Source organism: Meleagris gallopavo, chromosome Z, assembly GCF_905368555.1.
Source record: "Meleagris gallopavo chromosome Z, MGAL_WU_HG_1.1, whole genome shotgun sequence".
Classification (NCBI taxonomy): domain Eukaryota; kingdom Metazoa; phylum Chordata; class Aves; order Galliformes; family Phasianidae; genus Meleagris; species Meleagris gallopavo.
This window is the reverse complement of record NC_139435.1, coordinates 66,074,478-66,087,170: the sequence shown is the minus strand read 5'-3', so window position 1 is coordinate 66,087,170 and position 12,693 is coordinate 66,074,478. Positions and strand designations below refer to the sequence as shown.

Here is a 12,693-nt window from a genome sequence, read left to right as displayed (position 1 = left end):
TGACGTTATTTTTTTGCTCATTTATTAATTGAAGGAAAGCTACGTTTACAAAACAATTAAAACAGTATAAGATTTCAAACCACAGTTAAGTTGCATGTGGCTTTTTAAAATAACTTAATCTCCTTTTATGACAAGGTTGCCTATCTAATAATCAAGGAAAGCGAGTAGACATGATCCTTTTTGAATTTCAAAGCTGTCTCTCACATCCTGCTGCACAAGATATCCACCAAACCACTAGAAAAAAAAAAAAAATCACAGTAGTGATGGGTGACAGCTAAAGCTCAAAGGGTTACATCAGTCATCAGGGCCCCAAGCTGCTGTAATTCAAGGACTGTATTTTTTTGGGTGGTACTATGTGGAGCCAGGCATTGGACTTGTTGATCCTTGTGGGTCACTTTCAACTCAGGGTATTTTATGATTCTACTGTAAAAGCAGTACATAGAATTAATACAACATTAACTGCAAGAGAGTCATGATACAGTACCTCAGCTTTGCCACTTTGTCTACAGTCAGTAACTTGGTGAACAAAGACTGTCCTTGTCCTTCCTTTCAACTCTATCTACTTTTTAAGCCTTTCCAATGGTATGAGCACTTGTAGCAAATATTAATTCCATTGCCTTAACATGTTTTTGAGGCTAGTGTTCAACACCAGGTACATTTTTGCTGATGTTCACAAGTCAAAAGCCTTTCTCTCTGCTCAGGGCAGGGGGATGGTGGAACTAGAAAATCATTAAGGTGCCTTCAGACATAAACCATTCTGTGATCCTATGAAAAATACAATATAAAAATATTCTAAGAAATTGCATTAGCTAATTGAGTGCCTTTCTTCATAGTTTCAAGAGTACATGATAACTACACAGTCAAAAGAACCCTCCTTCTGAGTCTGAATATGTCCATCAGCACAGTGAAATGGCTTCACATCTATCAAACCCCCCTCATGCCATCACTGTTAGGTCCATGTTTTGCGCAGAACCTTTTAATTGCTCGGACCTCTTATATTCAGCTGCCTCTCTGGTCAAATCCTCCTGGCAGAACAGCAAACACGAGCAGGTGTCCCTCTGTCAGAATCCATGTCTGGTCACTCTTGCCTTTAACACAAGGTTTAACAACGCTTTCACACAAATGCTATTTCACAATACTTGAGAGCACTGCAGCAGCTCAAGATACAGGTCTGATAGCAGGAAGATGTACACACTCGTGTACAATATGGGTCCTTCCTGAAGCTTGGCTCTGCCCAGAAGCTGGCACCTGGCCATATAAGCCATCAAGGGTGCAGCAACAGACCATCTCACAAACACACACACAGCATAGGCGCACACACATAGAGCATAGGCCAGGTCTTCCCTGGTCCCTCCAGCAGGGGACTCCTCATGATCTCAGCCCCAGAGATAAAGTCACCACACACTCGGCTCCAGGAGACCCTCCTGGTGTACATTAGTAAATCCACCAAGGTCTTACCCTTAAGGGGGCCACAACATTAAATGGATTTCACCCCCAGAGATCCCCATATCCTCTCATCCAAATCCCTTGGTCCCACCAAGAGCCAGCTTTCCCATAGCCTCATTCTTAGAGACCCTGTCTCTCCACCTGCTGAAATACAGACAAGTTCCCTCTGACACCAAAATAAAAATGCCCCACTCAAAAACCAGCTAGAAATGAAATTTAACAAGAATACAGGACAGACTGTGCTGATCAGGTGCAGGACAAGGCCAGACAAGCATAATGATCATGAACTATTTATACATCACTGTCCTTTTTTATCCATTCATCCCTTCTGGGCTCCCCAGTACAAAAAAGACAGGGATCTCTTGGAAAGAGTCCAGCAGAGGGCCACAAAAATGGTGAAGGGCCTGGAGCATCTCCACTATGAAGAAAGGTTGAGTGAACTGGGTCTGTTTAGCCTTGAGAAAAGATGACTGAGAGGGGACCTGATCCAGGTCTATAAATATCTGAGGTGTGGGGGCAGGCTGGACTCTTTTCAGCAGTGTGTGGAGACAGGACGAGGGGAAACAGACATAAGCTGTAGCATAGGAAGTTTGGCACGAATGTGCGTAAGAACTTCTTCACGGTGAGGGTGACAGAGCACTGGAACAGGCTGCCCAGGGAGGTTGTGGAGTCTCCTTCTCTGGAGATATTCAAGACATGTCTGGACACCTACTTGTGTGACCTGGTGTAGGGAACCTGCTTTGGCAGCGGGGCTGGAGTCGATGATCTATGGAGGTTCCTTTCAACCCCTACAATTCTGTGATTCTTTTTCTCACAATTACTCCTTCCTAAATCACCTAGGTCCATCCTTTTCTCCACCTTTGGTTCCTCCATTAAACATCACAAAGTTAGGCTTCAGCAATCCCAGAATGCTCTTCCTCTGCATCCCCTTGTGTGCACTACCCCTAGGCAGTAATATCTCATTTTAAATAGTGCTTTGACATTGGCCCATTTTGGAAGGTTTCATCTCTTAACAGCAAAGTTGAGATTCTTTTACAGCAGCCATGAGAATGATCTGCAATGTCCCTTCTTCTGAGTCCATAATTTGGGTTTCCACCTGCCAGTATATCTCTGTGCTCATGGACAACACAGCTCCACATGCTGAAAGACCAATGACTGCTACAATGGGTCTGCAATTAGGTGAGACAAAGTGTCACACAGGTTCCTCCCTTTTCTATTGTGCTCCAGAGCTGTTTCATGGATGTGGAGATGAGTTTTTATTACATAAGCTAATGCAGGGAACTGAATTCCTTAGGTACATATTCAATTCTAACAGCAAAACATTTGTTCTTCTCTCTAATTCACATCCAAGTAAGAAAGGGCTAAACCATTTTGCAGATAGTACTGAATGCGTATCTGAATGAATTCTGCAAAAAAGCAGTCTTCTGTATTAGGGAAATGAATTCCTTCAGACAGACATTAAATTAGATCTTCAAAATTATTTGGTCTTTGCTTTTACTCCTGCTATCAAGTACTGAAAAACAATCATGAGGTATTCTGCACAGAGAAGGAGGCTTACTCCACACACACTGTTAGCCAGGTGGATGTACAACAACTCTGTCCTGGAAGCTGTGGCAGATGACTCCGAGGGAATAAGTCTCTGTTTCAGGCTAACTCACAGTAAGCTGGCTTCAAGCAAAAACAAATACAGTCTGTAAGTGCAAAAATCACACATAAACAAAACACCTTGTTTACGCAGACGACGACTATTTTCTTCCTCCCTACCAGGCTCACAGTACCATTTCCTGAAAGAGTAGATCTGTCCACAAAGAACACCAAAGAGTATTTTAGTGCCATTTTCTTCTGCCTGACAAGAACAATGTACCAGTAGAGTAGACTGCACGCTTACCTTTTTACGAACTCCTTCCTGCGTGCTGGACAGCTTGAGGAGAACAGGGGGTAGGAATTTGGAAATAATATTCTGCAACTGCTCATCTGTTTCTGCATGGCCGAGACGCAAAAACACACGTTCAAGCTGGTCTGCAGTTTAAAGAAAATGAGAGGAAAAATAAATCACAAGACTCAAAATTGCAACACCATGATTTTTTTTTCTTCCTAAACATCCGTTAATGGGCTCATAAGAGATGCTACACACAAAGAATATCTTTGTCTCAGCAACACTAAGAACAGACCCACCTTCTGTTTTTAACACTAACTGAGTAAACCAGCCCCATGGCTCTCAGTACTGGCCTCCACAAGTGTGTACAAAGGACTCCTATTACAGACAGAAGCAGTTAAAATCTCAATGATATTGCTTTATATTTTGTTTTAAATAAAAACCAAAACATGTCCAAAAGTGGTATGAAAGGTTAGCATCTCTAATTCACCTTTTGCACTTCTTGCTTTCACAGCAAAGCTGTGTGGCTGCAGAGCTGCCAACTTCTGGAAGTATGTTGTGATCTGCATTCAGACCATGACATCCATATCTCTACTAAATAATTACAGAGCACAAAAGATTCAGCAGCCACTTCTTATTCTTCTTCTTGTTAAATTTATGGTTCTTGTTATGCCTGGGGACCTCACTGTTGTAGATGCTGTGCAAACAGAACAAAACAACCACATAGAGCAGAACCCAACAGAGATTACAGCTAGTGCCACAGCAATAAAAAAAAAAGTCCAGGCAAAGCATGTGATACAAGCTTTGGGACGAGTCACACCACAGCAGCTGTGAATTAACTAGCAGGCTGTAAACCTAAGAAGCATGAAGAATAAGTTATAAGTGAAAAAATCCTTAAAAAGCTTAAGACTGCTTCTCAAAATTTGATACCAGCGGGAGACTTCATAGGACATCTCAACACAGATCCACTCATTCTGTCCATAACCATTATTTTTTTTTTAAAGCCACAAAGATTCAGAATATCTCTGTATTCTGAATATCTCTGTATAAAAGTTGTACAAATTTTGTCTCAATTAGCTTCTGACTTGTTACAATTTTTAGCTACCCCTTCCCCTCCCCCCCCAAAAAAAGACAACATTATCATCAATAGGAAAAAGTCTGCAACTACAAAACACAGGTACGTTACTGCAACTTAACAGTACTATCCTACTACCGCACTGCGAAGCTGCTGGAGTTTTGTAACAAACCTCAAATAGCAGGTCTCCTGACCAAAACAAAGAAGGAAAATAACAAGAAAATTAACTTCCACAAGAAGAAAGAAGTTGCAAAACCCTCAAGGCCAAGAGAAGACAAAAAAAAAAAAAAAAAAAAAGAAAGCACAAAACATCTATTTTCTCATTGAGGTAGTAAAAGACCATTTCAAGGGAACACATGAGACTAAGTTCTTCTGTCAGCAGCTCAAATACACGGGCTGAAAACCATCTGTCTTTGTATAGAGGATGGAGGAGCTAATATTGAAGGCATCTGCAGCTGGCCCGACAGCTATACCTGCAGCAAAGCCAGACCTGCCCAGCACTGCACTGCTCTGACTGCCAGGCTGGGTGCTGGCACACAGCACTGGGAGCCTCCCTGAAGGCAGCAAGGAAACGTCTGATATGTTAAGGGACCGCAGGCCTTAGTGCATCCTGCAGGAGGAAACTGCTTCCCTAAAGACTAACCTGGAATGATCTGTCAGAAGCCAAGATTAGAGGGTGATAAGGAGAACTCTCCTTCAGAGGAAAAGGATCACTGGGAAGGCTGAGAGGTAAAAAAGAAAGTGTATCTGCTGGGAAGAGGTAAAAGACTGGGTAAATATGTACTGCTAGAGGTGAGTGAACATAAAGGATGCTCAAATACAAAAGCTCTGGTCAGGAAGTCCCCCATGATGTAGCTGCAGAACAGCTTCACTGTCCCATTTTTTTTTTTTTTTTTAATCTGTCCTATCCATGTGCTGAGTCCTTATAGCGTCATCCCTCCTCTGCCAGCTGTGGATTAAACACCTCCAACACATCACCTCCAACATTTTATTTCTGCTCAGTAAGTGACTAGCAGCTGAAAAGACAGAAATGTGAAATTTTAGCATCAGGAAAATTACAAGCCAAAACTCTGCAGCGCTCACAATGCAGACTTGCAAGTTGATCTCTTGTTTCAGACAGATTTCACAGAACACTTAGGCTGCCAGCTAGTCAACAATCTTAATATATTTATCTCTTTTTATTTTTAAATCCCAAATCCCTTTTCACCTTCCTTTTTTGTACTGTATTTCACTTCCTGAAATACCTCCTGCTTATGTCTAATGATCCAGAGAGTGCTCAGAAGCTACCTGGGACATCCTATGCATCCTTAAGCAGTGGAATAGGCTCCCCAGGGAGGTGGTTAAACACAACCATCCCTGCATGTGTTTAAAAACCATTTGGATGTGGTGGTCAGGGACATGATTTAGCAGAGGGTTGTTAGGGTAGTATGGTTAGGTTATGGTTGGACTCGATGATCTTTAAGGTCTTTTCCATCCTGAGTGATTCTGTGATTCTATGCAGAAGGAACAGCTCAAGCAATCAATGGAATCATCAGATTTTTTCCCTTGGAACTAAAATTCGAGGACACTGCTACAAATCCACTGTTCTCATGGCAGCTGACTCAGGAACCTCCCCAGCTCTGCATTCCTTCACACCCCATGATCATGCTCAACCTTAAAGAAATATAAGTGAAGTTGTTTCCTCAGGCCATTTGCTTCAGCCACCAGGCCATTGGCATCTTCCAAAAAGCAAAGAAGTACTGAACTACCGTGAGCCAGCTCTGAGTCCTGAGGCCATGAAGGCCAGTGATATCCAGGGATTTAGAAGCAGCACGAAGGAAGTTCTCCTCCACCTCTGTTCTGCCCTGCTGTGGCCACATCTAGAGTACTGTCTCCAGTTCTAGGCTCACCAGTTGAAGAACAGGGAACTGCTGGAGGGAGTCCAGTGGAGGGCTGCAAAGACAAGCAGGGAGCTGGACCATCCTCTATATGAGGAAAAGCTGAAAAACCTGGAGCTGTTCAGCCTGGAGAAGAGAAGGTTGAGAGGGGATCCTATCACTGCCACTAAATATCTAAAATGGGGCTGTCAAGAGGTTTGGGCCAGGCTCTTTTTGGTGGTACTCAGTAACATGATGAGAGGCAGTGGGCACAAACATAAGAAGTTCCTTCTGAACATGAGGAAGAACTTCTTTACAGTGATGGTGACGGAACACTGGCACAGGCTGCCCAGAGGAGCTGTGGATTCTTCAACTCTGGAGATATTCATAGACATGCCCAGATGTCTTCTTCTGCAACTGCAGAGAATCTGTTTTAGCAGGGGGCTGAACCAAGGGATCTCCATTAGTCTTCTCCAATTTCTACGATCCTGTGATTGCTACGACTCCTGTGAACTACAAGCATTTACACAATTTCCAGCTTCTCATATTACTCAGTTGGTATAAGGAGCAACCAGAACTGCAGTAACAAAACAGAAGAAGTTGGGTGGGAGGAAAGCAGGGGGCAGAAAGAAAAAAAAAAAAAAAAAAAAAGCTACCACACTGCTTATCTTTTCCATGAAACAAGTTTATTACTTTTCTCACTCTCTTCACTCTCTTCTGTCTAGTTGGTTAAGCCCTAATGCTGCAATCACATTTACTTGCCTCAGATGCTGGGATAGCAAGACCATTCAGGGAGCCTGGCTGCAGGTAGGAAACCAAGGAGATTGTCAGCTTGCAAGCAAGTCACACTCCTGTGCTCCATTGCAGGCTGTATCCATAGCAGCAGCACAGGGAAACAAAGGATCATGCCCATAGAGCTATAAATCTCACACACATCAATCATTCAATTCCCAGCTTTCATTCTACTGAGCAGGCCCACCTCTCATGCTGTTGGTGCTGACAGCAGAGCAGAAGTTCTAGTGAACAAATGGCTCCATGCTGGATGGGGCAAGGGGAAAACAGCAGATGGAGTTGGATTGCAATCTACCTATCATAGACCTGTCTGGTGTTATGGCCCCTATCAAGTACTGTAAATCTGCAGGGTTGTAGTTTCAAGGAGGGAGACTATGTGGTTTTATTGCAATAAAAATAATTAAAGCAAGGAGGTCTAACTTGCTTTGCTACCTAGCACAGAAGAAAAGATGGCACAATTACACTTTGACTAACCCAAAGCAATTAAAACTAACTGCTGCAGCAATCTTACTGCAATTTGACAGTAACAGCACTACATTTAACATCAGAGAACCTCTAGCATCTCAGCCTTCACCACTGCTATCCAAACCAAGCAAAGAATGCAGTCCATCTGACACCCTTCCTGCAATTTCTCCCTTCCCAAGTTAATTAGAATGGTTAACAAAGATAATCTGCAAGTTGTTAGAAGCAGTGAAAGGAGCAAGTAGCAAAGATGACATTTGATAAAGTAGAGCAATAATCCCATCTAAGAAGTTGGTATTTCAGCTGCCTGGGATTGTGCAATGGCATCTCCTTCCTAAATGTCACAAAGTTATCATCTCAAAGTCAGGACGGCAGTACTACCTTGCAATTCGCTGCCACCTCTAACATCACCTGTATTAGCTAATTATTATACCTGTATAAATTACTTGCATTGTCAAGCCACCATGAGTCTGCTGAATATGATGATGGGGGAAGAACTCACTGCCAAAGACCATGGACCAACCAATAACAGACCAGAGAATTTACGGAAGAAAAAAAAAAAAATGCTGAGAAAGTCCAAATGAAAGAAAGAAAGAAGCATAAGAAGCAGGCATCTGTGGAAACACAACTGGAAACCCCAGTGCCCAGACACGCCAGGTTCTAAATAAATCACTCCAAGAACAAGCTTACACTTCAGCACCTTCATGCCAATGGAAAAGAGTAGAGCATGCACAGTCCACTGTGAGCTTTGGAAGGAAAAATCCAATTAAGATGAATTCATTACTGTCATTCTGCACAGCTCTGATTCCATTGTTTTTGGAATGCTCTTTTAAGTTTCCCTTTAGATATGTACATGAAAACTAGCAGATCTTTCTTTAAAGATGATCACCACATTGCCCACAGTCTGGTTATGGTGGTGGTGCCAACCATGGTCCTGGTCAGACTTGCCCACAGAATTAGCAAGCACATGAGAAATCACGCCTAGTTAAATGGGAAGTCTTCAAAATATTACGCATGCCACAGCTATGACAATGACCTTTCACTAAGGATTAAAATAAACAGCGAAGAATGAACTAACTGCATAAGTAGAAGGATGAATACCAGAGTTTTATTTTTAAAGCTCATACCATTAAGTTCATGCAAAATTTGTAATAGCTATTCATGTATTTTGGCATTGTCACAACTTATTTCCTAAAGGCTCTGCAGTATTCTCACAAAGCATTCAATTTTCTCATGAGGCTTTTCTTGAAGAAAACACGTCTCCAGAAAGAAGAACACAAGGAGAATTTAGCAATAGGTGCTCTGTAGGAAGAGACCTTCTCTTTCACCATACACAAGAAACAAAGTGGCAGGACAACAAGATAAATCTTAGTATTCCTGCTTCCAGCAACAGTGTCCAATTTGCTCCCACTGACACAGTGTACTTGGAATTTGAAATCCTCAAGTTACCATGGCAATACAGTTACCTATTCGTGAGAAAATGTATGTTTTGCTTGTTTTTTTTTTTTCTTCCTCCAGTCTCTATTTAAAATTACAAGAAAGAATACAAGATTCAGTGCTCAAGACCACACCTCTTGCAAAAAGCAAACAACAAAAAATAAATAAATACAAAATAGCACGCAGCATACAAGTTTGACAAAGAAGTCAAATGACTCCAACTTGTGTGCTATAAGCTTCCAAGACCCTGTGACACTGGCTGTAGCATAGTCAGCATTATTTCTCGGCCTTCTTACTTCAGAACTAATGCTGCAGTCAACAGCAAGCCCACAATCTGCTCACTGAGACAACATGCCCCTTCTTCCAGTCTGCTCTGTGGTAGTTTGCCAAACAGAACAACAGAAAGACACGGAAAGGATAAAGCCAAGAAATAAATAGTTCAGTGTTTTCTACTCTTTAAAAGAAAGTAAGCAAACACCTTTGGTTTTTTTCCAGCTAAAATCAAGCACTTGAATTCTTTGGATGCTTGGTCTTGCTAAGAGAGCTGGCCTATCAATTCTGCATTGCCAAGACATCACCTCTCACTTCTGCTGAGCTCAGCTCCACTTCTTGTGCCCAGGCCCTCCTTCCTGTCCTCACAAAGACAAAGTCTTATCTCCTTCAAGCATTCATAGGCATTATGTGCAGCAGGTTGGCCATCTCAGCAACATGTACTGGTATAACTGAGGATCAAACAAGATACCCTCTCCTTTTCATGAAAACAGACTTCAGAAACTACCAAGACTAGGACATGACTTGGTATTTAACTATCCTAGGAATAATTTAACTATCTAGGAACCTAGGAGAGAGTCTTAGGTCCTCTGCAAAACAAAGAAGAGTATAAAACCAAAGTTCTGCGCATAAAGCTGGAACTTATCTTCACATACCTGGAAAAAAGTCTGTTTGATGTATTAGTAGGACTGCCACAGTAAAGCACTTCCTGAAGCATGCCTCGGTACAGCAAACAAAAAGCCTGTTACTGGGCTCCATAGAACCAACACACTGCATTGGGAGTCCCCAGCACCTTCCCCAGAGGGAACACAGGGGTGTCTCTGCCTGGATGGCACGCAGGCTTAGGGACAAACATCTGCTTCTGCAAAAGCTCCAACATCTTTCAGTCCTTCCAGAGCAAAGTAATTGTTTCTGTGCTATTCTGCATGCAGAAGGATTGCATTAGGGAATCAAACTGGTTCTTGTCCACTGTGCCGCTGCTAGAAAAGATGTCAAGTTCTTGTTGAAACAGTATTAGACTCTGGGAGAAAATACACCCTGTACGATTATAGCAGCAAACAGTGAGTCAGGATTTGCTGGTGCTATTCCTGGCTCTACCAGTAACCCATTATGCACTCAAAGGCAAACCACGTATGGGAGCATTTGCAGAATTGGGCTATACTGCGTTGTTCTAAAGGCTCTGACTGGAAAGGAGTGGGAACACCTTGTGGGGATTATATCCTTTTTTCCATCCTGCTCTTCCATATTATGGATTTTTTTTTTTTTTTTCTCTCTAAATGGAAGCTTGAACAGCATTCCAAGTTCCACATATCTGCAATATGCCAGGCTCAGGCATCCCATCCAATTGGCTGGCGATTACTCAAAATTAAATGCTTGCTCTTACATCTGAACTCTTACAGTTTCAGGATCAGTTTAATGGCTTTGCACTGATTGTTAACCTTCACTCTGATGCTGCTTTCAATTAAGTTGATCTCTCGAACAGTCAGTACCCACCTATGTAGCCTAAGCAAAGATTTTTGTGTTTTACTGGTGCTACAGATCTAAGTACGTATAAAAGGAAAACTGATTCTCAAATCTAAAACTAGCAATAATTATGCCTGTTATTTTGGGACATACCATCATTCTAAAAAGAAACAGATTTCTTTCCACTTATCCTAATGTTATACTCTTTAAGTATAACATTAAAAGGGGGTGGTTGAGTTTCCTGCTTCTCCTATGCCTTGAGGATAAAACTTAATGGAGAAAGAGGAATTTAAGTAAGATGACAGTGGCAGGTGAGGTACCATGGAAAAAACCAACAAACCAGTCAAAAAAAACAACACACTCTCCTTCTCCACTGGACCAAACAATTTCTCACAAGGCTTAAAATTCAGTAAAATTTGCTCTGTTCTGAGGATGCAGCAGAGCAGCAATGACAACACCAGGCAGTTTTTGACACAAGTCTCGCTCTGAAGATGTTCAGAGCAGTTTAACACAAAGGACTGCGGAGGAGCTGATCCGCAGCTCAGGATCGGTTTGTGCAGGGTCAGCTCCGGGGCTGGTGAAGATAGAAACGCTGCACGGACAGAACATGCGGAGCTGCGGGCAGGAACCGCACCGACTGCTGCGCCAAGCGGCGGAGGGACCTCCTGGAAAACAGCAGTACCAGGCCTGCTGCGATCACAGCTTCTCCCAGTTGTCAATGGAATAAATAGCCTGGCATTCGTGCCCTCCAACCCAAGGCTCGGTGTAACCCGAAGATCCGCACCTCGCCACGAGGCCCCGTGGTTACATAAAGCACATCCCCGGCGCTCCGTGTGCCACCCAGCCCCGCTCCGGAACAGAACAAAGAGCAGAACAAAGACAGCACCTCCACAGAAGCCAGCTGAGAGAACGAAAACCACCACGAGAAAAATCGCAACGGCATCAACAGCACCCATACGCTGCCATACCTATCATTCCAGAGCAACCTTTCGCTCAGCTGAGTCACACGCTGCCCATTAATTAATCCTAACCGGGAAGAGCTCTACGTATCGCGGGAAAGCCAGGAAAATAGGACCGCGCTCCTAAAGTCGCGTGTGCCTCAGCGGAGACGAGCAGGGCGCTTCCCCCACACACGGGGCCGATGAGCGCCGTCCGCACCCCGAGCCCCTCAGCCCCCCCCGCAGCCGCTCCCCGAGCGCCGCAGCCCCGCAAGGTCACACACGCTGCGGGGCAGGCCAGGCCGGGCCGGGCCGCCGTCCCGGACTACATTTCCCAGCCGGCCGCACGGCCTTCCTCCCCGGCCCCCGATCCCCGCAGCCCTGGTAGCGCTGTGACCGCGCGTGGCCAGGCCCGGCCCACGGCCCGCCGCCACTCACTGAGCTCGTCCTGCGCGGCCGCGGCGGCCGCAGCCATGTTGCCGGCCGGGGAGAGAAGGCAGACGGGAAGACGGAGGGCGGGCGGGGAGACGCGCGGCGCTCAGCCCGGCCGCCGCGAGGCCGCTCCCGCCCCTCTCTCTCTCCGCAGCTCCGGGCGGCACTGGGCCGCTCCCGCCTCCTCCCCCGCCCCGACGCAACCACCACGAGGGACGGACGGGCGGACGGGCCCCGCGCCGCCCTCCCTTTATATTTAGAAAGAGCTGAGCCATCGCCCCGCCGCCCCGCCCGCTCCGCCATCACGCTGACCCGAGTCCAGGCTGCTCTCCATGCCGGCCCGCGCCCGTCTGCGCGCACCGCAGGGGCGGGGGAGGAAAGGGCTCCGGGGCGGCGCGGGCGGCGCGGGCGGTGGAGCCTCTCCCCCTGGCGGCTCCCCGCGGCCCCGCCCAGAGCCGGCGCCCCGGCCGCGGTCCGAGACGTGACCCCGCCGCAGGGCTCGGGGACCGGCCCGTCGCGCGGCTCGTCGCGCTCGTGACTTTTCGGTCTCCCCTCCCCGGACGCGTGCGATGGTGGATGCGGCTGGGAGGGTTCCCTGAGGCCGGGAACCTGAAACGGGGATGGGGTCCGCACTCATGAAGGACG

At 45.4% G+C, this 12,693-nt stretch overlaps 1 protein-coding gene across 4 annotated transcripts in view; it reads right to left on the bottom strand.

Annotated features, from left to right (window-relative positions):
• ECPAS (Ecm29 proteasome adaptor and scaffold) overlaps window positions 1-12,514 on the bottom strand; it is a 59,768-nt gene extending 47,254 nt beyond the window's left edge. Inside the window, exons 1-2 of one of the 4 annotated variants that reach the window (XM_085214254.1) lie at window positions 12,361-12,514; window positions 3,335-3,465 (exon numbers count right to left, since the gene is read on the bottom strand). In XM_085214254.1, the coding sequence (XP_085070380.1) occupies window positions 3,335-3,465; window positions 12,361-12,382 (153 nt within the window). In that variant the 5' untranslated portion in view covers window positions 12,383-12,514. Of the gene's footprint in view, window positions 1-3,334; window positions 3,466-3,812; window positions 3,997-11,646; window positions 11,669-12,054; window positions 12,256-12,360 lie in introns of those variants that run through there. The other 3 variants (XM_085214256.1, XM_085214257.1, XM_085214255.1) reach the window with 3 other exon arrangements.
• Between the last annotated feature and the right edge of the window lie 179 nt (window positions 12,515-12,693).